Source organism: Anolis carolinensis, unplaced genomic scaffold (assembly GCF_035594765.1).
Source record: "Anolis carolinensis isolate JA03-04 unplaced genomic scaffold, rAnoCar3.1.pri scaffold_13, whole genome shotgun sequence".
Classification (NCBI taxonomy): domain Eukaryota; kingdom Metazoa; phylum Chordata; class Lepidosauria; order Squamata; family Dactyloidae; genus Anolis; species Anolis carolinensis.
In genome coordinates, this window is record NW_026943824.1 from 4,662,081 (window position 1) to 4,689,058 (window position 26,978).

Here is a 26,978-nt window from a genome sequence, read left to right on the forward strand (position 1 = left end):
CACAGGACCATTCATGGTTAGAGTTCTTGAAGGACTCTTCATTATGGAGTCAACCCAAGTTGACAAACAACAACAACGTCTTCATGAAAAGTTTGTCAGGGGATGATGGGAGGCGGAGTGGATTCCAAAATTCATCATCCCGGTCTCACCTCCTTCTCCAGACTGTATTCCCATGCTGAGAAACAGCACTGGTCAAACAAACACTCCAGCAGACAAAGTCCAACTGTTGTTTAACTTTATTTACATGTCTATTTACAGTTTGCAATTCTCGGCTTCAGAGCATAGCATTCATAGTCCATCTTCAGAGAATGCTCAAGCCAAACACCACAGATAAGATAACAACATTCCTCAGTCCGGAGGAAGTTCCAACCCTCAAAGGCCGGAAATCAAAGCCTCATAGGTCACAGTAATCACGACAGGCTGTCAGTCAAAACTAGCCTGCTGTTAACTATTTCATTACTGAAAAAACACACTCTAGCTCATCAGCAGTAAACACTTGATTTACATTTCATACAAATACAACCATACTCCAACAAAGTTCTCAACGGCTTTCATTCCATGGCAGTAGGACAGTGGTTCCCAACCTGTGGTCTATGGACCACCAGTGGTCCAGAAGAACTCAAATATGGTCCGTCTTTTGAAGGTTCTGCAACTAGATAAGCCAACAAGGACAAAAGGATTGTCCCAAGGACCTTATTGTCTCACATATTCACAAATTATTGTATATACTCGAGTATAAGCCTGGTTTTACAGCCCTTTTTTAGGACTGAAAAAAACCTCCTCGGCTTATACTCGGGTGAGGGTCCTGGTGAACTTATATTCAGGTCGGCTTATATTTTTTTTATTTATTTCCCTCATTTCTATCCCGCCCTTCTCACCCGAAGGGATTCAGGGTGGCTCATGGTCTGTCAAAAATTCAATGCCAATATACAATACAAAAAGATAAAACATAAGCAATTAAAACAATTGGATAATTTAACAAAATACAATAAATACATTTAAAACAATAGAATATTACACTTGCACCATTCGTCCGCAAAACCTTGGACATGAACCATAATCCGGACCGAGTCGAAGCCAACAGAATTCATTCATCAAAAGCTTGCTCACAAAGCCAAGTCTTATATTCAGGTATATATGGTATATTTATTATTTTTCTCTATTATTATTGGTTGCTGCTCTATTTCTCTATTATTATTGGTATTGGTATTATTGGTATTGTTACATTTATTATTTTACTCTATTAATTATTATTATTACATTTATTATTTTACTCTATGATTGTTGTTACTTTTACATTGATTTTACTCTATTTTTATTATGATTAATACATTTATTATTTTACTCTATTATTACATTTATTACTTTACTGCATTTATTGTTATTATTATTATTACATTTATTATTTCACTCTATTATTATTATAAGGATACACAAGCACATTTACATTGAAGAAGATGAGAATTGATCAGAGTTGGACAGTCTTATCTTAAATTTGAGCTTTATGTAAATATTCAAAAACATTTAACCTACCAATGCCTCAATTAATGTAATTTTATTGGTACAGTAGAGTCTCGCTTATCCAACGTTCTGGATTATCCAACGCATTTTTGTAGTCAATATTTTCAATATATCGTGATTTTTTGGTGCTAATTTTATAAATACAGTCATTACTACATGGCATTACTGCATATTGAAATACTTTTTCTGTCAAATTTGTTGTTAAACATGATGTTTTGGTGCTTAATTTGTAAAATCATAATATAATTTAATGTTTAATAGGCTTTTCATTAATCCCTCCTTATTATCCAACATATTCACTTATCCAACGTTCTACCAGCCCGTTTATGTTGGATAAGTGAGACTCTACTGTACATTTATTATTTTACTGCATTTACTATTATTATTATTACATTTATTATTTCACTCTATTATTATTAAAAGGATACATAAACACATTTACATTGAAGACGATGAGAATAATGATTTGATCAGAGTTGGACAGTCTTATCTTAAATTTGAGCTTTGTGTAAATATTCAAAAGCATTTAACCTACCGATGCCTCAATTAATGTAATTTTATTGGTATCTATTTTTATTTCTGAAATTTCCCACCCTCGGCTTATACTGGAGTCAATGTTTTCCCAGTTTTTTTTGGTGGTAAAATTAGGTGCCTCGGCTTATATTCGGGTCGGCTTATACTCAAGTATATATGGTAATTTTATTGGTATCTTGGCTTATACTGGAGTCAATGTTTTCCCAGTTTTTTTGGTGGTAAAATTAGGTGCCTCGGCTTATATTCGGGTCGGCTTATACTCAAGTATATACGGTAATTTTATTGGTATCTTGGCTTATACTGGAGTCAATGTTTTCCCAGGTTTTTGTGGTAAAATTAATAATAATAATAATAATAATAATAATAATAATAATAATAATAATAATAAAACTTTATTTATATACCGCCCTATCTCCCGGATGGGACTCAGGGCGGTTTACAGTCATAAAAGCAACACAAACATTACATAACAACATAATACACATTATTAAACAAAGTAAAATAATACAATTATAACAATAAATCACACTTACATGACCAGATCAAGGGGACGGGAACCATAAAACCAATATATTAAAATGTATCATTTTAGGCTAGGGAAATCTTGTGCAATATATTCAGGCCTCGGCTTATATTCGGGTCGGCTTATACTCAAGTATATACGGTAATTTGTTTTTAATAATAATAATAATGCAGGATTCTGGTGCAGGATTTCCCTTCTTGTCTTTCCCTTCCTTCTCCTCCAAAATATATGTCATTTTCCGTTCTTTTTAACCTTCCGAATGCCCTGCGGTGGAAATTAAAAGGCACGAAGTGAAGAATTTGGTCTCCATCTTCCTCGCTTCCTCTTTCTTTCTTTCTTTCTTCCTCTCTCTTCCTTGCCCATGATAAATTCTTAATGAGCACCTGTTACAATGTTAATGAAAGTAAGATCTGTCGGTAAATAAAGAAAATTTAATAACTTAGCAAGCTGGATTAAAATTCCCAACCTGGCCCGGGCTAATCTAATGCCAAACACCAAATAGTTGCCACCTAAGCAGGAAAGCAGTTAATGCATTCACCTCCGTGTACTTTGCCGATGATAATTAATATTTTAAAAATTTATAAAACCGAAACGGTGGGTTTGATTGTAACAAACAAAATATCTGCCTTTAATCTACTACAAAAGGCTCGGAACAATCCCCTTAAACGATACTAAACTGTAAGCCGGCGGCTTCCACGGACAGCTTGACGCTATTTGACTTCGTTGGTATTCGCCGTCCTCGCATTTTTATAATTGTATTTCAAATTACAGTTGATCGGTAATTCTGTAGCCAAGCGGAAATGAGGAATGAGAACATTGTTTCCTCTATTTTTCTTGCACATACACACCTCATCACCATCGCCACTAACACTATCATTATAAACATAACTTTCAAGGTATGTCCTCTGGACATCCAGGGAATATTAACATTTGACAAATGGATGTGGTTACATTCCTGAAAACAAAGCTAAAGTTTGGGACCGGAAACCAATTGGAGTTTTCTTAAGCAGAATCTAGGGCTCAGGTATATTGTACATCCTAATAAAAGTAGGTCCATCAAATCAACAGGATTTATTTACATCCTTAAACAGGATATAGGCCAGTCTTGATGGGTCTATTTTCTGATTCTGTTTATTTTATGGGTTTACTTTGAAGCTGATGGGTCAGCTTCAATGGGTCTACTTTGGATGTGATGGATTTACTTTTGTCGAGACTCCTTTCTGATTCTGTTGAGTCAGTGGGTCTACTTTCAATATGTCTGCCTTCTGATTCTACTGATTTGATGTGTCCACTTTCGATAAGTCTACTTTCTGATTCCATTGATTCGATGTGTCCACTTTTGATGGGTCTACTTTCTGATTCTATTGATTTGATGTGTCCACTTTTGATGGATCTCCTTTCTGATTCTGTTGATTTGATGTGTCCACTTTTGATAGGTCTCCTATCTAATTCTGTTGATTTGATAGGTCTACTTTTGATGGGTCTACTTTCTGATTCTATTGATTCGATAGGTCTACTTTTGATGGATCTCCTTTCTGATTCTGTCGAGTCAATGGGTCTACTTTTGATAGATCTACCTCCTGATTCTATTGATTTGATATGTCCACTTTTGATGGGTCTCCTTTCTGATTCTGTTGAGTCAATGGGTCTACTTTTGATAGATCTACCTCCTGATTCTATTGATTTGATACGTCCACTTTTGATGGGTCTCTGATTCTGTTGAGTCAATGGGTCTACTTTTGATAGATCTACCTTCTGATTCTATTGATTTGATATGTCCACTTTTGATAGGTCTCCTTTCTGATTCTGTTGAGTCAATGGGTCTACTTTCGATAGATCTACCTTCTGATTCTATTGATTTGATGTGTCCACTTTTGATGGATCTCCTTTATGATTCTGTTGAGTTGATGGGTCTACTTTCAATATGTCTACCTTCTGATTCTATTGATTTGATGTGTCCACTTTTGATAGGTCTCCTTTCTGATTCTGTTGATTTGATAGGTCTACTTTCAATATGTCTACCTTCTGATTCTATTGATTTGATGTGTCCACTTTTGATGGATCTCCTTTCTGATTCTGTTGAGTCAATGGGTCTACTTTCAATATGTCTACTTTCTGATTCTATTGATTTTATGGGTTTACTTTTGATGGCTCTCCTTTCTGGTTATGTTGATTTGATAGGTCTACTTTTGATAGAGTTACCTTCTGATTCTTTTGATTTGATGGGTCCACTTTTGATGGCTCCACTTTCTGATTCTGTTGATTGGATGGATCTACATTTAATAAGTCTTCCTTCCAATTTTGTTGATTCAGTTGGTCTACTTTCTGATTGGATGAGTCTGCTTTCCTTGGGATGAACCACAGGACTGATTCCTATAAATTGCAGGATATAGGACTTGGTTCTTTTGTTCACCTCAATGGAAATAGACATATATCCTGGAGAATTTTACAGATGCCATGGCCTGCCACAATTACTAATGAATAAGTTGAAAGTCCACAACAACAGGGCAGGAAAGCCAGCTTGCAACATCATAGAATTGGATAGGACATTATAGACCAGGTATGGGCAAACTTGGGCCCTTCCTCCAGGTGTTTTGGACTTCAACTCCCATCATTCCTAACAGTGTCAGCCCCTTTCCTTTTCCCCTTCATGGCTGAGGGGAGAAAGGAAGGAGCCTGAGGATGTTAGGAATTGTGGGAGTTGAAGTCCAAAACACCCAGAGAGAATTGTAGGAATTGTGGGTCTAAATTGTGGGTTGAAGTCTAAAATACTCAGAAGTAATTGTAGGAATTGTGGGAGTTGAAGTGAAATACTCAGAGGTAATTGTAGGAATTGTGGGAGTTGAAGTCCAAAATACTCAGAGGTAATTGTAGGAATTGTGGGAGTTGAAGTCTAAAATACTCAGAGGTAATTGTAGGAATTGTGGGAGTTGAAGTCCAAAATACTCAGAGGTAATTGCAAGAATTGTGGGAGTTGAAGTCTAAAATACTCAGAGGTTATTGCAGGAATTGTGGGAGTTGAAGTCCAAAATACTCAGAGGTAATTGTAGGAATTGTGGGAGTTGAAGTCCAAAATACTCAGAGGTAATTGTAGGAATTGTGGGAGTTGAAGTCTAAAATACTCAGAGGTAATTGTAGGAATTGTGGGAGTTGAAGTCTAAAATACTCAGAGGTTATTGCAGGAATTGTGGGAGTTGAAGTCCAAAACACCCAGAGGGAATTGTAGAAATTGTGGGAGTTGAAGTTTAAAATACCCGGTTGTAATTGTAAGAATTGTGAGAGTTGAAGTCCAAAACACCTGGAGAGAATTCTAAAAATTGTGGGAGTTGAAGTCCAAAACACCCGGAGGGAATTGTGGAAATTGTGGGAGTTTAAACAGAAGCTGGATGGCCATCTGTCAGGGTTGTTTTGATAGTGCCTTTTCAGCATGGTAGAAAGGGGTTGGACTGGATGACCCATGGAGTCTCTTCCAACTCTATGATTCTATAATATGCACAATGCAATGGAGCATTTTGCCCTTTGGGATAATAATAATAATAATAATAATAATAATAATAATAATAATAATAAACTTTATTTATACCCCGCCACCATCTCCCCAACTTTCAAAGAAACGCTTTGAAAGTTGAGACAAAAACGTGGAACGGATCCATGGCCCCACTGACTTGGAAGCCACCAGTCGCCACTGTTCTTGATATAGATTCCTTGGGAATCGCTAATATCTGTAATAGCCATTTCGGCCAAATGTAGACAAACTCATCGGTGAACTGAAAACTGCTTTGGGAGATGTAAAAACCGAAGCTATCTCTTTGCCTTTCCCGGAAATGGGAGACGCATGGCAAACTGTGTCCTTGAGAGCTCGACTTTCACCTGTGAAACAATTTAAGTGAGACGTATTTCCTGAGGAATATTTAACAAGTCGGACGTTCCTGGACTACGAATGTATTTTTGGATCCAAACAGCCTCAAACCTTTAGGCAACCATCTGGGTTATTTTTTGGTGGAGCGGAGGTGTTTTGCCATTGACCAGCGTCCATTGAATACATGACTGTGTAACCACTTAGCTCAGTCATTTTTCATTGTTTGACCTCACTTTTAATTAGAGACTAAATTATTAATGCCGTTTGATGGGAAACTAACTACACAAGAGAGAGAGAAGAAGAAGGGGGAGAGAAAAAAAACACTACTTTTCAGGCCAGCTTCCAGGAACAAGGTGTTTTGTAAATTTCAAATAAAACACAAGTGGCCAGAGGTGGAAAAGATAAAACAATTTACATTTACAGCTCCGGCAAAGCTCTCGCATCCATCAAGAGTTTAGGTTTTGAAAACGAGGATTGCATTAAAAACCAGCCAGCTTCTCAGAAATCAGCAAGGAAAAAAATATAAGAAAATTAAAGTTCCCCGGGAGACTCAGTCCCTAAAGATCTTTCAAGAACTTCTGTAGCTCTATAAAACAGACACCGGGCTTTCTAATCATAATCTTTATGATCGTTTTTTTTTTAAATGGTATCATTGTTTCCTCCTGAAAGAGAGGTTTTCCCAGGCTGTAAGCAATAAAACTGCAAAGGAACCCAAAGGAATATTAGGAAGTGGTGGGCGGTGGAATTATTAATAATACAAACAGGTTTTCATATCGTAGAGAAGGAGAATGATGAATCCCATGCCTCAAGTTCGGGAAGGTTTCAATGAAGCTTGGGTTTTGTATCCTGGTTCTAGATCAGTGGTTCCCAATGTTTTTTGACTAGGGACCACTTTGGACCAATCTCCAACATTAGTACCAAAAGGGTTACGAATCAGTTTTGGCTCAACTTTAGATTCAGTTTGGTTACTTGGGGTGCTGGTCTATCCAATGCAATTTTCTGAATCAGCACCCCAAATAACCCCAGGAATAGGAACAGACCTAACAAGGAAGACACCAAGACGCCCCCGCTTCCAGGCACCACATAAAGGAGGAGAAGCAGCAGTCAGGAGGCTTGTTGACATGTCACTCCCCTCCTAGCATCCCCATTGTCTCGGCACTATAAGTGGGTTTCATGAGAGCAGTTGCTCTCATTGCAACGGTGTAGTAACTGTGAGGCGATGGACCATATTTTAGTTCTGGGGGACCACTAGTGGTCCATGGAATCACTGTTCTAGATGTTCTAGATTGGGTTTCAGAACCATCCAGAACAACATATCTCAACATTACTGATGCCTTCAACCTTCATGATGGCCATGATGCCAACACCACTAATACAAGATAACTATAAGGATATTTGTGGTATCAATATTATTATATTGATTATATTGGGGCCTGGTTAGCAGCCAGCTGCAATAAATCACTCTGACTGAGAGGTCATGAGTTCGAGGCCAGCCCGTGTCGGGGTGAGCACCCAACAATTAAAAATAAAATATGGCCCCTGCTCGTTGCTGACCTAAGCAACCCGAAAGATAGTTGCATCTATCAAGTAGGAAATGTAGGTACCACTTATTTGTGGGGAGGCTAATTTATGACACCATAAAAATCATCCAGCTGCCGTTGGAATGAGGAAGTTGCCGTAACAGTGGATGATGAAGCAGCTGCTCCCCCTGTGGCCGGAATCAAGCATACCCTCAGGAAGCTGGAAGCTGGAGAAGGTTTAAATTGCCTCTATGTCTGTCTCTGTCTCTGTTCTATGTTATATGGCATTGAATGTTTGCCTTATATGTGTACAATGTGTTCCGCCCTGAGAAAAAAGGGAGGAATTTAAATACTGTAAATAATAATAATAATAATAATAATAATAATAATAATAATAATAATAATCTTGCAGCCTAACGAGGACACTTGGGAGTAGGCCTCGTTCCCCAGCTCACTCCTTTTTCTCTCCTCTGGGTTTGGGCCATGTTTTTGCCAATGATGAATATACCTGTAATGACAGAAGTGTCTCTGCAGTTCTCTCCAATGAAAGCACGCAGGGTAATCAGTCCGGTTTCTTTCCTCCATGCGCTTCATTATGGGAAGAGGAGTTTCGGCGAGCGTCCAGAGCAGGGGGCTGCAGCAGGGACCCTGATCAATGCTATTTACCTGTCTGGAGGGTGATTGGATTTATTGTCAGAGGGGAAGGAAGACAAACCGATCGCCTGGGAGCGGCTCACGTATTGGCAGCTCCAAGAACTGCTGAAGGAAGGGAAATGGGGTGGCCCACGGGTTTCTGCTTCCCTGCAAGGTTTGAAGCTCGGCTGATGCAACACCGGCCTTCTTTTTGTTGGAATCATCCTGGACTACTCAAGTCTAGATGTAGTCGGATAGATGATAGAGTTAGATTGAGGGAATCCTTCCCCTGTTTCCAAAGCATGTCTAGATAGGCTCTACTGCAGGGGTCCCCAAACTAAGGCCCGGGGGCTGGATGCGGCCCATCGAAGCCATTTATCCAGCCCCCACGGCACAAGGGCAGAAGGGGGTTGGGCGAAATGACCCAAGGGGTCTCTTCTTCTCTTACAACCCTTATTATTATTATTATTATTATTATTATTATTATTATTATTATTAACATTGAGGCTGGGTGGCCATCTGTCAGGGGTGCTTTGCTTGTGCTTTCGGTGCACAAAGGCAGAAGGGGATTGGACTCAATGGCCCAGGGGTCTATTATTATTATTATTATTATTATTATTATTATTATTATTATTATTATTATTATTGACATTGAGGCTGGGAGGCCATCTGTCAGGGGTGCTTGGCTTGTGCTTTTGGTGCACAAAGGCAGAAGGGGATTGGACTCAATGGCCCAAGGGGTCTCTTCCAACCCTCTTTATTATTATTATTATTATTATTATTATTATTATTATTTATTAACATTGAGGCTGGGTGGCCATCTGTCAGGGGTGCTTTGCTTGTGTTTTCAGTGCACAAAGGCAGAAGGGGATTGGACTCAATGGCCCAAGGGGTCTCTTCCAACACTTTTTATTATTATTATTATTATTATTATTATTATTATTCATTATTGCTCGGTGGCCAACTATAGTCCGGCCCTCCAACAATCCACAGGATCGTGAACTGGTCCCCTGTTTAAAAAGTTTGGGGACCCCTGATATACTGTGTTTCACACTATCAATACACAAATTCCACATTAACAGGCAGAAGCTGGGGCTAACAATGGGAACTCAACCCATCCCGCGGATTTGAACTGCCAATCTTCCAATCAGCAAGTTATGAATCTTGAAACCACTGAGTTGCTGAACTTGCTGACCGAAAGGTCAGCGGTTCGATTCCGGCGAACGGGGTGAGCTCCTGCTTTTAGCGCCAGCTTCTGCCAACCTAGCAGTTCAAAGACATACAAATGTGAGTAGATCAATAGGTACCACTTCGGTGTGAAGGTAATAGCGCTCGATGCAGTCATGCCAGTGGCCACGTGACCTTGGAGGTGTCTACGGACAACGCCGGCTCTTCGGCTTAGAAATGGAGATGAGCACCAACCCCCAGAGTCGGACACGACTGGACTTAATGTCAAGGGGAATACCTTTACCTTTACCACACATAAGGTAATAGTTCGATTCACGAAGTGCAGGATAGACACAGTTTTATCTTCCAAAAAAGCGAGAATGTGCAGGAAACATGACAGGAACTCGAAACGCCTGCCTTTCCAGTTTGGCCTTCCTTTCTGCCCTTAGCTTCTCCTAGTTCCAAGCATTAAAAACTCTCAAGAGGAATAAAATTAGTTCTCTCGCTGCATAACTTTGAGTCCCCTTCCTTCCTCTTGCATCTTAAATCTGAAATCTAATCCTCCGACTTCCTTTAATTAAGCAGAGGGTAGTTTAAATTAGTCTAACTATCTTTGGGGGGGATTATATATTTCAATCATCATTATGGGTCTGGCTATTTGTGATCCGGGTAGATAGATAGATATATTAGTTGTATAATCAGGAACACAATTATAATCCTCCCCAAAAAAGGATATTTAATAATCATTTAAAATGATGGAATATTTGACTCGGGACCTTAGAGAATTAGCCTGAGGGAATCCAAAGGTGGAGAAGGGCAAATCTGAAGGACGTTTGATAATGTCTTTTCAACAACCCGGCTTGATCCTGGCCACCCGTTTCGATTTAAAGGCCTGGCCTATGGGTTGCGGTGGGTCTTGCTTCTGAAAGGAATGTATCCAAGGTTTCCATAAAAGGAGGACAGAGAAGATAAGCTTTGTGTTTTAGCTGCCTTCTGGAGCCATAGAAGGTCCAAGGTTTGGAGATGTGCATGTCAAACATCTAAGGTTGTGTCTTGGGCATCTCATTGAAGAGAAATTACTGCATCACCCAGAATCCGCTGTTTTTGCTTTGTGCCTTCAAGATATTTCCAATGGACAAGGCCTCTATTTATTAAAGCCTGGTGCTCCCCAAATCCCTGATCATTGGTCTAGCAAGCTGAGGATTCTGGAAGTTGAAGTCTCAAACTTGGCCAGAGATTACAAATCATTCCGTTAAAGCCGGGTTCATTTTCATCAAGAGCCACATCAGTTTTATGGTTACCTTCAAAGGGTCATCCATGCATGGGAAATCTGTGGATCCAGAGAGCCAATTATACACCGTATATACTCGAATATAAGCCAGCCCGAATATAAGCCGAGGCACCTAATTTTACCACAAAAAAACTGGGAAAACATTGACTCCAGTATAAGCCAAGATACCAAGACAATTACATTAATTGAGGCATCAGTAGTTTAAAAGTTATTGAATCTCTACATCAAACTGTAATTTAAGATATGACTGTTCAACTCTGATTAAATCATTATCTTCATCTTCTTCATCTGCTAACCAGCCTGCGCCACAGCCTGACACAAATTGGAGATTTGTATCCACCCTGCACAGTTGTTGCACTTTGATACCACTTTCTTCTCCATAGCTCCACTTACCAAACTGAAAGTCAACTTGAAAGTCATTGACCACCAAATGGATGGAGCTGGACTTCACCATAGCTCCACTTACCAAACTGAAAGTCAACTTGAAAGTCATTGACCACCAAATGGATGGATCTGGACTTCACCATAGCTCCACTTCTCAAACTGAAAGTCAACTTGAAAGTCATTGACCACCAAATGGATGGAGCTGGACTTCACCATAGCTCCACTTACCAAACTGAAAGTCAACTTGAAAGTCATTGACCACCAAATGGATGGAGCTGGACTTCACCATAGCTCCACTTCTCAAACTGAAAGTCAACTTGAAAGTCATTGACCACCAAATGGATGGATCTGGACTTCACCATAGCTCCACTTCTCAAACTGAAAGTCAACTTGAAAGTCATTGACCACCAAATGGATGGAGCTGGACTTCACCATAGCTCCACTTACCAAACTGAAAGTCAATTTGGAAGTCATTGACCACCAAATGGATTGAGCTGGACTTCACCATAGCTCCACTTACCAAACTGAAAGTCAATTTGGAAGTCATTGACCACCAAATGGATTGAGCTGGACTTCACCATAGCTCCACTTACCAAACTGAAAGTCAACTTGAAAGTCATTGACCACCAAATGGATGGAGCTGGACTTCACCATAGCTCCACTTACCAAACTGAAAGTCAACTTGAAAGTCATTGACCACCAAATGGATGGATCTGGACTTCACCATAGCTCCACTTCTCAAACTGAAAGTCAACTTGAAAGTCATTGACCACCAAATGGATGGAGCTGGACTTCACCATAGCTCCACTTACCAAACTGAAAGTCAATTTGGAAGTCATTGACCACCAAATGGATTGAGCTGGACTTCACCATAGCTCCACTTACCAAACTGAAAGTCAATTTGGAAGTCATTGACCACCAAATGGATGGAGCTGGACTTCACCATAGCTCCACTTACCAAACTGAAAGTCAATTTGGAAGTCATTGACCACCAAATGGATTGAGCTGGACTTCACCATAGCTCCACTTACCAAACTGAAAGTCAACTTGAAAGTCATTGACCACCAAATGGATTGAGCTGGACTTCCACCATAGCTCCACTTACCAAACTGAAAGTCAACTTCCATCACCATGAACGTCATTGACCACCAAATGGATTGAGCTGGACTTCACCATAGCTCCACTTCTCAAACTGAAAGTCAACTTGAAAGTCATTGACCACCAAATGGATGGAGCTGGACTTCACCATAGCTCCACTTACCAAACTGAAAGTCAACTTGAAAGTCATTGACCACCAAATGGAAGGATCTGGACTTCACCATAGCTCCACTTCTCATATTGAAAGTCAACTTCCATCACCATGAAAGTCATTGACCCCGAAATGGATTGAGCTGGACTCCTGGCTGGGGATGTCCAAGGGTAGATATATGATAAGTAGATGCTAGATAGATAGATTATAATCAGTAGCACTAGTTATTTTTCCCTATTGGTGCCACAAGCTGAAATCCCTTGCCGGCGTTTCCGACGCTACTTCATAAGGCCTGGTGTTGTACTTACACTTCATTAATTAAGTGAATAATAATTTAGAAAGAAGAAGTTGATCATCAATTAGTGAGTTAAATAATGGGTCACTTTTACTTTCAGGAGTAACCTCCTCTTTCTTTTCTCCCTTCCGCTTTCTCTCTCTCTTTGGGGGGGGGGGGGGGGGCTGGACTGGTTAATCACTTTTGCTCCGTATAATGAGGCTCCTCTGGTTGCTACGCAACCGCCTCCTCGTTCAAACAAGCAGCAGCTGCTGCCCATCACTACCAGTCGGAAGGGATGGGGAAGGGGATGCCGGAGGGCACCGGGGAGTTGTGCCAGGCGGGTTGCCCTCCTTCTCCAAACAGGCGGCGGAGGAAACCTTCCGAGACTGAACAGATTGGGCACCGGCCTCACCTGGAGAGCGCCAAAGCACGATGCCAGGACTATCATAAGCAGAAGCGGCCACCATTCAGGTCCACGAGTGAGTGTAGAGCCTATGTGGTCTCTGGACCCCCCTGTTGTGGTCTATGAGGTCCTCCACCAGTTCCCAAAAGGTCCCAACCACATGGAAAACACAAAATGTCATCATGATGAGAGCACCAAAGCATGATGCCTATCTGTCAATCAATGGCAGATCTACCTACCATTCATTCAGATCCATAGGTGGGTATTGGACATGATCCAAGAGGCCCATAGACCCCTCCTGTTATGATCTATGAGGTCCTCGATCAGATCCCAACCACATGGAAAACACAATATGTCATCATGATGAGATGCCTATCAGTCAGTCAATGGCAGATCTACCTACCGTTCATTCAGATCCATAGGTGGGTATTGGACATGATCCAAGAGGCCCATAGACCCCTCCTGTTATGATCTATGAGGTCCTCCACCAGATCCCAACCACATGGAAAACACAATATGTCATCATGATGAGATGCCAATCAGTCAGTCAATGGCAGATCAACCTACCGTTCATTCAGATCCATAGGTGGGTATTGGACATGATCCAAGAGGCCCATAAACCCCTCCTGTTATGATCTATGAGGTCCTCGACCAGATCCCAAAAGTTTCCAACCACATGGAAAACACAAAATGTCATCATGATGAGAGTTCCAAAGCATGATGCCTATCTATCTGTGGCAGATCTACCTACAGTTCATTCAGATCCATAAGTGAACACTGAACATGATCCAAGAGGTCCCTGTTATGGTCTATGTGGTCCTCCCCCAGTTCCTCAAAGCTCCAAACCACCTGGTAAAAAGTGATGAGAGCACCAAAGCATGATGCCAGATCTATCAGTGTCATATCTACCCACCGTTCACTCAGGTCCATGGATAGACATTAGACATGAGCCAAGAGGCCTATAGACCCCCTGTTATGGTCTAGGAGGTGCTCCACCGATTCCTCAAAGCTCCCAAACACCTGGAAAAATCTAATTTCATCATGATGACAGCACCAAGGCATGATGTTAGGTCTGTCAGTGGTAGATCTAACCACCATTCATTCAAGTCCATAGGTGGGCATAGGACATAATCCAAGAGGCCCATAGACCTCCCTGTTATGGTCTATGAGGTCCTCCACCAATCCCTCAAAGCTCCAAAACACCTGAAAAAATAAAATTTAATCATAATGAGAGCACCAAAGCATGATGCCAGGTCTATCAGTAGCAGATCTACCTACCATTCATTCAAGGCCATAGGTGGGCATAGGACACAATACAAGAGTTTTGTAGATTCCCCAATCCGGACGTCTTGCCAAAGTCCTGCCTAAATGGCCCTCTGGAAAAGTCACTCCAGTTCAAATCTCAGTTCAGAGAGGGGCTTAGACCAAGGCCTTTGGTCTGACCTCATGTGGTGACCACCCAGACATCTCAAACCCATTGTCCACCAGTTTATGGGATTCAGAGTAACTCTGCCTCTGGACATCGGAGCCAAAACTCCATTACAAGGCATTCTGTTCATGACAAATGGAGGAGTTGCCGCTAGGACCGTTCTTGAATTTCCCCTCATCTTTTTTTTTTTTTTAGAAAGCTCTCCAAATCCGTTGCCCTCCAGACAACTTTCTTGCAAGGCCATCCGTGAAATGAACTGAAGCAGGGGATGGGGAAGAAATGCAAATGGGTCTGTTGCTCCGATCGGAGAGAAGGAAAGTTCATTTTTTTCAAGGGCATCTTCTGAAATGGCCCAGCCAGCTTGGTCCCTGGTGATCAGAACCCAAAATAATAATAATAATTGGCTCATTCAATGAACGTACAACTCTAGGTTGCACATGGACATGATAGGCAAGAATATGGGACTTAGTCAACACAAAGAGTCAAGGAACTGGGTGATGAAACAGCCATGAAATAACTTGACAGAAACTTGGTCCACTTTTATTTGCTCAGAGAAGACAAATCCAAGCATTTTTCCTCCATTATGGAGAGATGCCCTTGGTGGAATTGGACATTGATTCTGGAGACTAAATACTTACTTACTTACTTACTTACTTACTTACTTACTTACTTACTTACTTACTTAGGCGATCCCTCATTGTCCGAATATGATGGCCTTCCAAATGTAGTATCTTGGTGGTAGGTACGTAGGTGACAGTAGAGCCCTATTCTTGACCTATCTGTTCTTCTACAGTAAGCACATCATTCTAGAATCATTCTAGGAGTTGAGTTGTGACGTCTGTAGACAGTCCACGTTTCGCAGGCATATAACAAGGTTGGAAGGAAAATCTATATATATAAAAAGGTAAAGTTATTTGCGCCGTGACTATAACAACACAACTATGCACCCCAGAAACGCCAAACTTGACAACACAACGCAAAAGCCTTGCCTCAAGGTTCATACAACACAACCGAACCCCCAAAACAGAACCAGGACCCGCAAAACCCCAAAACCCGCTCTAATAAGAAAACAGAACAATATAATCTCTAAAATCAGGACAATAAATACAAATCAACACTCACAAGACAGGAGAATTCCAGACAGAAAACAATCAGACCCAGCTAACACCTCCCAACAAAGAATTCCCTCAACCAGGAAACACCCTGGCCTCGAACCTGCAAGGCCATTCAATGCTAATCGAGGTAACTAATTCCAACATCCATACTTCCTGCACTCAGACTATTCATTGCTATTCGACCTGGCCAACCAACAATTCCACAAGGTAGAAAGCGGCCAGGCTTCCAAGCAGCAAGACTATTCACTCCTGTTCAACCAGCCCAACCAGAATATACCCTAGATGGATAGCCCTCAGGTTTGTAAGCCATCAGGCCACTCTACCCCATTCAACCAGCCCAAGCAAGGAGGCCCCTATATAGAAACTGCCAAGGCTTAGAAGCACAAAGGCTATTCAGTGCAATTCCAATTGGCCACAGCAACGCGTGGCAGGGCACAGCTAGTAGCTTTATAAACAAGCACCTTGGTCTCCCTACGGATGTCCCGATCCTCAAACACTCTCTGCTTCATTCAGAAGCAGAGACTGCACTCGCAGAGCTCGGGTGGTGTTGTTTTTTAGCATCTTCTGTGGAGAGGTGGCTGCCCAAGTAGTAGAAATGATCAACGTTTACTAACATTACACCATTAAGTTGACATTGCAGAGAGACTGGCTGGTGACTTCTGGAAGAGCACTTTCTTCTCAATGTTCAAGACAAAATATTGTATATTGTATTCAATTCATGCTTTGGAAATGACATTCATCTATTTGTGGGTTTTGTTGAGTATTGTAGTTTGCGCCTTAGGTTCATCTTTTCAATAAAAGTTGAGAAAAAATAAATCATTGTCCAACAACGAACATTTCACACTAGAATCCAATTGTGGTTTCTGCTTTATTTTATTGGAAGGGGCCTTAGAAATGTTTCCAAAAGCAGTCCATACCTTCGGCCCAATTGGAACGAATGTATTTTAAAAGTAGTTCTTCTTTATGATAATAACTAGCTATGCCCGGCCACGCGTTGCTGTGGCTTATGGGAATCTTAGGAGTTTATTTTTCTTTTCTTTTTGTTGTATCAACCTAGAGGCGTGGATGAGGGGTTGTGCTGTCAATTTTCGAGATTGTGGGGTGTTTAGTTTTGTTGTTTTGTTGGTTGCCGGGATTCCATCACTCTTTTATAGATATAGACTAGCTGTGCCCGGCCACGCGTTGCTGTGGCGAAGTCTGGTGGTATGGGAAATAAAGTATTGAGGAATTGGTGGTAGTTAAGGTAAAGGGTAAAGGTTTTCCCCTGACATTAAGTCCATTATAAATGGGTTATATAGCTGTGTGGAAGGGCCTTGAGTCTACACTGCCATATCATCCAGTTAAAATCAGATAATCTATATTTTATAGGCAGTGTGGAAGAGGCCTAAGTGAGGCCTAACTCTGCCTGTCCCCTGGGCTGAGTGGGTTGCTAGGAGACCAAGTGGGCGGAGCTTAGCCTTCTAACTGGTAGCAATTGGATAAAAACAATTATTCCTCTCCCTCTAATTAGGACTTTATTTTTCTTTTGTTTTTGTTGTATGAACGTAGAGGCATGGGTGAGGGGTTGTGCTGGCAAGTTTAGTGTTTCTGGAATGTGTAGTTTTGTTGTTTTGTCCTAGGCCGAAATGTCATTACCCTTTTATATATATAGACTAGCTTTGCCCGGCCACGCGTTGCTGTGGCTTATGGGAATCCTTTGTTGGCCAGGTGGAATAGCAGTGAATAGCCTTGCAGTCTCCAAGCCTGGCCGTTTTCTGGAGTAGCTGGAGCTTTTTGTGGTATGAACGTAGAGGCATGGATGCGGGGTTGTGCTGCCAAGTTTAGTGTTTCTGGGATGTGTAGTTTTGTTGTTTTGTCCTAGGCCGAAATGTCATTACCCTTTTATATATATAGATATACCGAAAGGATTTTAATTAAAATGCTCAATGATATGCAGTGACCCACAGGAGTGGGGAGCCATTCCTCTCTCCATGTGTCCTCCTTGCCTTTGGTTTGGCCAAAGAAAGTGCCTTTAATTTGATTTAGGATGCTGGCTCTCTTTCCTTGTTTCTTGGCCAGCCAAACAAGAACCCGACTCCCTAGGAAAAAAGGGAACTACGTTAATTAATTCCCAGCCTCCCAAATCCAAAGGGTAAACTTTGAAATGGCTACAAAGCTACAAGAAGAGATGAAGGAAGGTTGTGTTTTGTGTGTGTGTGTGTATCTTGGAGGGGAGGAAAGAAGCCCTCCTTGAGTAACCGATATCAATTACGGGAGACAAGCTTTTGAGCCTGCACTAAACGATAGGAGGAATTGGCCAGAGAGAGACTGAGAGACGAGGAGACATGTTATTATTTACGCCAGATTAAGAAAACTATCCAATTTGCCGGCCATCTCTTTCCACTGGGAGCCGACGGGATTTTATTATGCGTCTTCTGATTTTTCATATTCGCTAAATGAATTGCAGAGGAGGCTAGGTAGTTAGCCGATAGTTTAACGCAATTAATTAATTGGCCACCTTTTCTTGTTTTTCCGATTTCGGTGCGCTTTCTTCTCCAGTCTGTTTCTGAGACAGCTTTGTGTCAGCTACACAAATATATATATATATTTATATACATACACACAAAGCTGGTTTGTGTTTACAGTAAACAGAACTGAAAGGATGATTTTTCCCTCCAAACCCAGCTCTAGGTAATATTACATTACTGGAAATAGACCAGATTGTGTGCTTGGTTTATGTATGTATGTATGTGTGCCTGCTTGGCTTTTTCTTTCTCTTTTTCCTCCTCAACTGTTCCGTGAATTGTCTGACATAACTAGAAGCGAAGCAGTACATTTCTTCAAACAATGCTTTCCCTCGATTCCATTTGTAATGGAATTGGAGGGAGGAAATGTAATTGTGTGTTAAACACGAGGCAGCCATACATGAAGATAAGGAGGGCTGAGTGACTGCCTATGGAAATCCAAGCCCCGCCAGCCAGATACTGGAGGTCTATCGGAGAGTTAAATGATTTTCTCTCCCCCACCCACCCATGGTAGAAAGTATATACATATATATATATATATGAAACAAGGACATTGATTTGCTTCCCTTTAAACAAAAATTAAAAACCTCTCCTGTTGTACGGAATTGTGGATGAAGAGGACACTATTGTGATCGCAGAAATCATTCCCAGAGTTTGGTTACCGTCTCTGTGTGCATTCTGTGTTTTCTTTGCAAGAGCATAAAGTAGACATAGAAAAGAGCCAAGGAGAAGTGCAGGAAATATTTGGAAAGTGGGGGAGAAAACACAGAGGTAACCCTTCATTCCCATTTTTGGGAAAGAGAGACTCTCCGTAACCTGTGATGGATCTTATGGTTGGAAGGCGATCTAGTCCAACCTTGTTCTGCCATGAAGGAATGCACAGCTAAAGCACTCTCGAAAGACAACCATGTGGGCACTATGGGAAAAACCCCAAAGAAGGAGAATCTAAAAATTTTCCCTTGAAAAAGACCCCAAGGGCTATCTAGTGCAACACCATTTGGTCTTGAAGGAATACAGTAGAGTCTCACTTATCCAACATAAACGGGCCGGCAGAACGTTGGATAAGCTAATATGTTGGATAATAAAGAGAAATTAAGGATAAACCTATTAAACACCAAATTAGGTTATGATTTTGCAAAATAAGCACCAAAACATCATGTTATACAACAAATTTGACAGAAAAAGTAGTTCAATAGGCAGTAATGCTACGTGGTAATTACTGTATTTATGAATTTAGCACGAAAATATCATGATGTATTGAAAACATTGACTACAAAAATGCGTTAGATAATCCAGAACGTTGGATAAGTGAATGTTGGATAAGTGAGACTCTACTGTACGTGAGTTGAGCCCTTCTCAAAGATACTCATCCAACCTCCATCTGTGGACAACAAGTTAAACATGAGCCAACAATCTGATGCGGCAGCTAAAAAAGCCAATGGGATTTTGACCTGTTAGTGTCTAGATCAGGAACCCCGGTGGCGCAGTGTGTTAAAGCGCTGAGCTGCTGAACTTGCAGACCAAAAGGTCCCAGGTTCAAATCCCGGGAGCGGAGTGAGCGCCCGCTATTAGCTCCAGCTTCTGCCAACCTAGCAGTTCGAAAACATGCCAATGTGAGTAGATCAATAGGTCCATGCAGTCATGCTGGCTACATGACCTTGGAGGTGTCTACGGACAACACCGGCTCTTCGGCTTAGAAATGGAGATGAGCACCAACCCCCAGAGTCGGACATGACTGGACTTAACGTCAGGGGAAAACCTTTTTACAGTATCTAGATCAGTGGTTCTCAACCTGGAGTCCCCAAATGTGTTTGGCTTTCAACTCCCAGAAATCCTAACAGCTGGGAATTCTGGGAGTTGTAGGCCAAAACATCTAGGGTTGAGAACCACTGGTCTAGTTCCAGGGAAGTCATGCTCCCCTTCTATTCTATTCTGCCTTGGTCACATTGTGTCCAATTCTGGGCACCGCAATTGAAGGGAGATGTCGACAAGCTTGAATGTGTCCAGATGATGGTGACTAAAAAGATCAAGAGTCTGTAGAACAAGCCCTATGAGGAGCGGCTTAAAGAGCTGGGCATGTTTAGCCTGCAGAAGAGAAGACTGAGAGGAGACATGATAGCCATGTACAAATACGTGAAGGGAAATCATAGGGGGGGGGGAGGAGGTTTGTTTTCTGCTGTTGTGGGGACTAGAATGTAGAACAATGGCTTCAAACTACAGGAAAGGAGATTCCACCTGAACATTAGGAAGAACTTCCTCACAGTGAGGGCTGTTCAGGAGTGGAACTCTCTGCCTCAGAGTGTGGTGGAGGCTCCTTCTTTGAAGGCTTTGAAGCAAAGGCTGGATGGCCATCTGTCAGGGGTGCTTTGAATATGATTTTCCTGCTTCTTGCAGAATTGGGTTGGACTGGATGGCCCATGGGGTCTTTTCCAACTTTAGGATTCTATGATTCTATGTTTGGCCGGTATTGCACCACCTGACATCCACCAAGAAGTAGCATCCAACAATGAAAGGACCAAGGCAGTGACATCTCCAGACCATCAGTTGTTTGGATATCAGCCAGCATGCCAACAACTTAAATGAAGAAATAATTTTCTAAGATCTACTGAGATAATGTGTTGTCGAAGGCTTTCATGGTCAGGATCACAGGGTTGTTGTATGTCTTTCGGGCTGTGTAGCCATGTTCCAGAAGTATTCTCTCCTGACGTTTCGCCCGCATCTATGGCAGGCATCCTCAGAAGTTGTGAGGCATGGATAAACCAGGCAAGGAAGGTAAATATATATCTGTGGAGAGTCCAGGGTGTGACTGATAAAGGACTCTTGCCACACCCTGGACTCTCCACAGATATATATTTTTTTCCTTTCCTTGCCTTAGTTTCTCCATACCTCACAACCTCTGAGGATGCCTGCCATAGATGTGGGCGAAACGTCAGGAGAGAATACTTCTGGAGCATGGCCACACAGCTCGAAAGACATACAACAACTCTACAGAGTTACAGGGTTGTTGTATGTCTTTCGGGCTGTGTGACCATGTTCCAGAAGTATTTTCTCCTGACGTTTCGCCAGAGTTTCTACAGAGTTACTTTCTACAGAAATACCTTCCCCATTCCGGCACATTCTGTACTGGGTTTTATGAATTAGTCTCCTGTTTTAATATTGTATGCTTCATGTCGATTTTATCGATTGTTTTACTGATAATTGAGGTTTTATTGGTATAATTGTTTTATTGTTGTATCATTGATATTTGATTGTTTTATCGGGCTAGGCCCCATGTAAGCCGCCCTGAGTCCCTTCGGGGAGATGGGGCGGGGTATAAAAATAAAGTTATTATTATTATTATTTCTCTCCAAGCCAATAAGCCCCAGCCTTTGCCACCAAATACTTTTAGGGAGGGAAGAGAGGGTGGCCTACAAACCTTATTTTATTTTATTTTTGCTCAAGGCTGTCTCTCCAAGTTGCCTTCGCCGCTTGGAAAAAGAATCAGCGAGGAGATCTTTAGGATTCAGTGAAAATTGAATTTCGCCGCCAATAGCTCCAAGGCGTGGACAGTCAGACAGCATTCGAGTTCGAAACAAGCCTTTTCTTTTCTATCCTTTCTTTCTTCGGGCTTCACGGGACGAAGTGGAAATGTTTAAAAAGGCAAGGGGGAGGGGAACTGCGAGGAAGAAGTTACTTTTTTCCTCCCCATGGAGAAGGGAAACCCAGGCCGCAAAAAAAGTCACTCCGATGCGTAATTACGCACGGCTTTGGAGAGCCTTTTTTTACGCACGGCTTTTGGAGCGCGTTTGCTTTGCTCCCTTTTCTTTGGAGGGGGAAGGACTCTAACCCCCATCATCACCCACCCTCTCCCTCCCTTCCTTCCACATCTGGGAACCTCATCAGGCAGCTCAGGAAGTTTTCACACTTCACGTTTCATTAAACGCGGCTCTTCTCGGGTTCCTTGGGAAAGAGGAGAGAGAGGGGCGCAGAGTTGGGAAAGAAAGAGAGAGGCGCGTGATTTGCAGCTGTGGGGCCTGGCAATCTGGACCCAAAGGGATGGTCTTGGGGGGCACTCCAAGCCGGGCCCCCGAGGAAAAGGGTGACCCCAGTTCCCTCCTTGTTTTCCTCTCCAAGAAAGATGGATTTCCGGTCAAGACGCAAGTTTGGGCGATAAATCAAAGGCGCTGCTGAAACTCTTCTCCAAAGGGCAGGGGAGAGCTTCAGGAAACAACAACAAAGATCCTCCTCTTGAGGTGGTTCCATATCAGTTTCATCCACAGCCACGTCAGCCTTATGGTTGCCTTCCAAAGGCTGTTGAATCCATGGAGAGAGGCACCAAATAAGAGAATTCTCATTCCCATAATCTATATATATATAAGGGTAATGAAATTTCGGCCTAGGACAAAACAACAAAACTACACATCCCAGAAACACTAAACTTGGCAGCACAACCCCTCATCCATGCCTCTACGTTCATACAACAAAAAGAAAAGAAAAATAAAGTCCTAATTAGAGGGAGAGGAATAACTGTTTTTATCCAATTGCTGCCAGTTAGAAGGCTAAGCTCCACCCACTTGGTCTCCTAGCAACCCACTCAGCCCAGGGCCTCGTCCACACTGCCTACCCTGTTTCCCCTAAAATAAGACATCCCCAGAAAATAAGACCTAGTAGAGGTTTTGCTGAATTACTAAATATAAGGCCTCCCCCAAAAGTAAGACCTAGCAAGGTTTTTGTTTGGAAGCATACCCAACGAACAGAACACCAGAACATGCAGGATCAGTAAATGTACGTACCATAGAGTGTTGTACATGGAAATAGTGGTAGTAACAAGAAATTCTTGATAGGACTCACAGTTTGTCTGGTTGTGATGACAACTACTGTACAGTATATAATAAATGGGGGCTTTTTTGTTCAACAATAAATGTGAATTCTTCTTCATGGAAAAATAAGACATCCTTTGAAAATAAGACCTAGCGCATCTTTGGGAGCAAAAATTAATATAAGACACTGTCTTATTTTCGGGGAAACATGGTATAAAATACAGATTATCTGATTTCAACTGGATTATATGGCAGTGTAGACTCAAGATGAGCACCAATCCCCAGAGTCAGACACGACTGGACTTAATGTCAGGGGAAAACCTTTACCCTTTACCATAACTATCACCAATTCCTCAATACTTTATTTCCCATGCCACCATACTTCGCCACAGCAACGCGTGGCCGGGCACAGCTAGTCTATATATATAAAAGAGTGATGGCATCAGGGCAGCGGACAAAACAACAAAACTACAGGCCCCCCAACCTCGAAAATTGACAACACAACCCATCATTCACGGCTCTAGGTTGATACAACAAAAAGAAAAGAAAAATAAAGTCCTAATTAGAGGGAGAGGAATAATAGTTTTTATCCAATTGCTGCCAGTTAGAAGGCTAAGCTCCGCCCACTTGGTCTCCTAGCAACCTACTCAGCCCAGGGGACAGGCACAGTTAGGCCTCACTTAGGCCTCTTCCACAGATTATCAGATTTTAACTGGATTATATGGCAGTGTAGACTCAAGGCCCTTCCACACAGCTATATAACCCATTTAGAATCTTATATTATATGCTTTGAACTGGATTATCTTGACTCCACACTGCCATATAATCCACTTCAGTGTGCATACTAAACATAAAGACAACCATACAACAGACATTCAATACCACCACTACTTCAACAATTTCTCACCAACACCACCAGACAACGCCACAGCAACGCGTGGCCGGGCACAGCTAGTATTTTCTAATTTCTGTAATGTTTTGGACAACTGCCACTCTCACTGACCCTTTTCTCATATCTACAATCTCTCCCTTCCTCTTCCCACACTGGAGGAAATGAGAAGCTCCTCCAATGCAATTCAATGAACAACTTCCATTGGATCTAGAGATCTCTCTAGGTCCAATGGAAGGTGGCCCTAAAGTTGCACTGGAAGACCTAGAGCAGGGGTCCCCAAACTAAGGCCCGTGGGCCAGATGCGGCCCTCCAAGGTCATTTTCCTGGCCCCTGTCCTAAACTTTAGACTTAGGGTTGACTAAGTCTAGCTGGTTTTCGGAGGTCTCTTTGTTTACCTATGGTCTTATGAGATCATCTAGATCAGAGGTCCCCAAACTAAGGCCCGGGGGCCGGATGCGGCCCTCCGAGGTCATTTACCTGGCCCCCGCCCTCAGTTTTATAATATAATATATTGTATATACATATAATATTGATAATAATATTATAATGTAATACAATATAACACTAATAATAATACCATATAATATTATATTCTATATTACATATAATATTACTAATAATATTACAGTATAGTGGTATAGTTCAATATAGAAATATATAATGCTAATATTGTGCTATGCTAATAATATAATATATTGTATGTACATATAATTTGTAAGCCACTCTGAGTCCCCTTTGGGGTGAGAAGGGTGTGATACAAATGTAGTAAATAAATGCAGTAAATAAATAATAAATAAATAAATACATTTTAGACTTAGGCTCGCCCAAAGTCTGAAATGACTTGAAGGCACACAACAACAACAACAACAACAACCCTAATTAACTTGACTATCTCATTGGCCAGAAGCAGGACCACACTTCCCATTGAAATCCTGATAAATGTATGTTGGTTAAAATTGTTTTTATTTCTAAATATTGTATTGTTCTTTCATTGTTCTTGTTGTTGTTGCTGTTTTTGCACTACAAATAGGACATATGCAGTGTGCATCGGAATTTGTTTGTATTTTTTTTCAAATGATAATCCAGCCCCTCAACAGTCTGAAGGATTGTGGACCGGCCCTTGGCTTAAAAAGTTTGAGGACCCCTGATCTAGATGGTCTCTGAAGGTCTCTTTGCTTAGCTACAGCCTTATGAGACCATCTAGATGGCTTTTGGAGGTCACTTTCCTTACTTATGGTTCTGTGAGACCATCTAGATGGTCTTTAAGAGTCCCTTTCCTTACCTATGGTCTTCTGGTGGCCTTATGAGACCATCTAGATGGCTTTTGGAGGTCACTTTCCTTACCTATGTTCCTATGAGATCGTCTAGATGGCCTTTGTGGGCCCCTTTCCTTACCTATGGTCTTATGAAACCAGCTAGGTGGTCTTTGAGGTCCCTTTCCTTATCTATGGTCTTCTGATGGCCTGATGAGCTCATCTAGATGGCCTTTGAGGGTCCCTTTCCTTGCCTATGGTCTTATGAGACCATCTAAATGGTCTTTGGAGGTCTCTCTACTTCATATGAGATCATCTAGATCAGAGGTCCCCAAACTAAGGCCCATGGCCGGATGCGGCCCCTCCAAGGTCATTGACCTGACCCCTACCCTAAACTTTAGACTAAGGGTTGACCTAAGTCTGACACGACTTGAAAGCACACAAAAACAATCCTAATTTTTTACTATTTCATCATAGTCTGGGCCCCCAACAATCTGAGGGACTGTGAATCGGCCCTCCACTTAAAAAGTTTGAGGACCCCTGACCTAGAGATTCCAAAATAGGTGTTCTCTTGAGGAATTTAGGTCCAATGGAAGTGGCCCATACAATTGTATTAAAAGACCAAGAGTTCTAGGTAGGTCTACTCTCAAGGGATCTAGATCCAACAGAAGTTGTCCATACAGTTGCATTGGAGAGCATAGAGATTCCTAAATAGGTGTTCTCTCCAGGAATTTAGGTCCAATGGAACTGGCCTATACTGTTCTATTGGAGGACCTAGAGAGTTCTAGGTAGGTCTACTCTGAAGGAATCTAGGTCCAACAGAAGATGCCCATACAGTTGTATTGGAGAGCATAGAGATTCCTAAATAGATGTTCTTTCCAAGAATCTAGGTCCAATGGAAGTTGCTCATACAGTTATATTGGAGGACCTAGAGAGTTCTAGGTTGGTCTACTCTCAAGGAATCTAAGTTCAACAGAAGTTGCCCATACAATTGTATCAGAGGAACTAGAGATTCATAAATAGGTGTTCTCTCCGGGAATCTAGGTCCAATGGAAGTGGCCCATACCGATGTATTGGAGGACCTAGAGAGTTCTAGAGAGGTCTACTCTCAAGGAATTTAGGTACAACAGAGGTTTCCTATACAGTTGTACTGGAGGGCCTGGAGATTCCTAAATAGGTGTCCTCTCCAGGAATTTAGGTCCAATGTAAGTTGCCTATACAGCTGGCAAATACCTGTATATTTTTATTTTATTTTAAGTGTACCAGATGTATGTTGTATTTCATGTTTGTATTGTCTGTGTTTGATAAGGCCAACTGGCTAATCAATAAATTGTTGTTGTATAGAGTTGTATTGGAGGATCCAGGGATTCCTATTGTTCTCCCCAAGAATGTAGATTCAATGAAAGTTGTCCATACAGTTGTATTGGAGGACCTAGGATTTTCTAGATCCATGGGTGTTGACTATAAAGTTCCACTGGAGGACCTAGAAGTTCCTAGAGAGTTAGTTTCACGTTGAATCTCCTAGTCCAATGGAAGTTGACCATTGACTTTCACTGTAGGACTTAGGGATTCCTAGATAGATCTAGGAATAGATATTGTCCGTAGAACCATAGAGATTCCTTGAG

The 26,978-nt window shown here is 41.7% G+C and overlaps 1 protein-coding gene across 1 annotated transcript in view; it reads right to left on the bottom strand.

The window, feature by feature from the left end:
• Positions 1 to 218: 218 nt before the first annotated feature.
• The window catches only part of uncx (UNC homeobox), a 74,758-nt gene continuing 47,998 nt past the window's right edge, over positions 219 to 26,978 (bottom strand). The window contains exon 4 of the mRNA XM_062964271.1: positions 219 to 2,961. Within this exon, the coding sequence (XP_062820341.1) occupies positions 2,826 to 2,961 (136 nt within the window). The 3' untranslated portion in view covers positions 219 to 2,825. The remainder of the gene's footprint in view (positions 2,962 to 26,978) is intronic.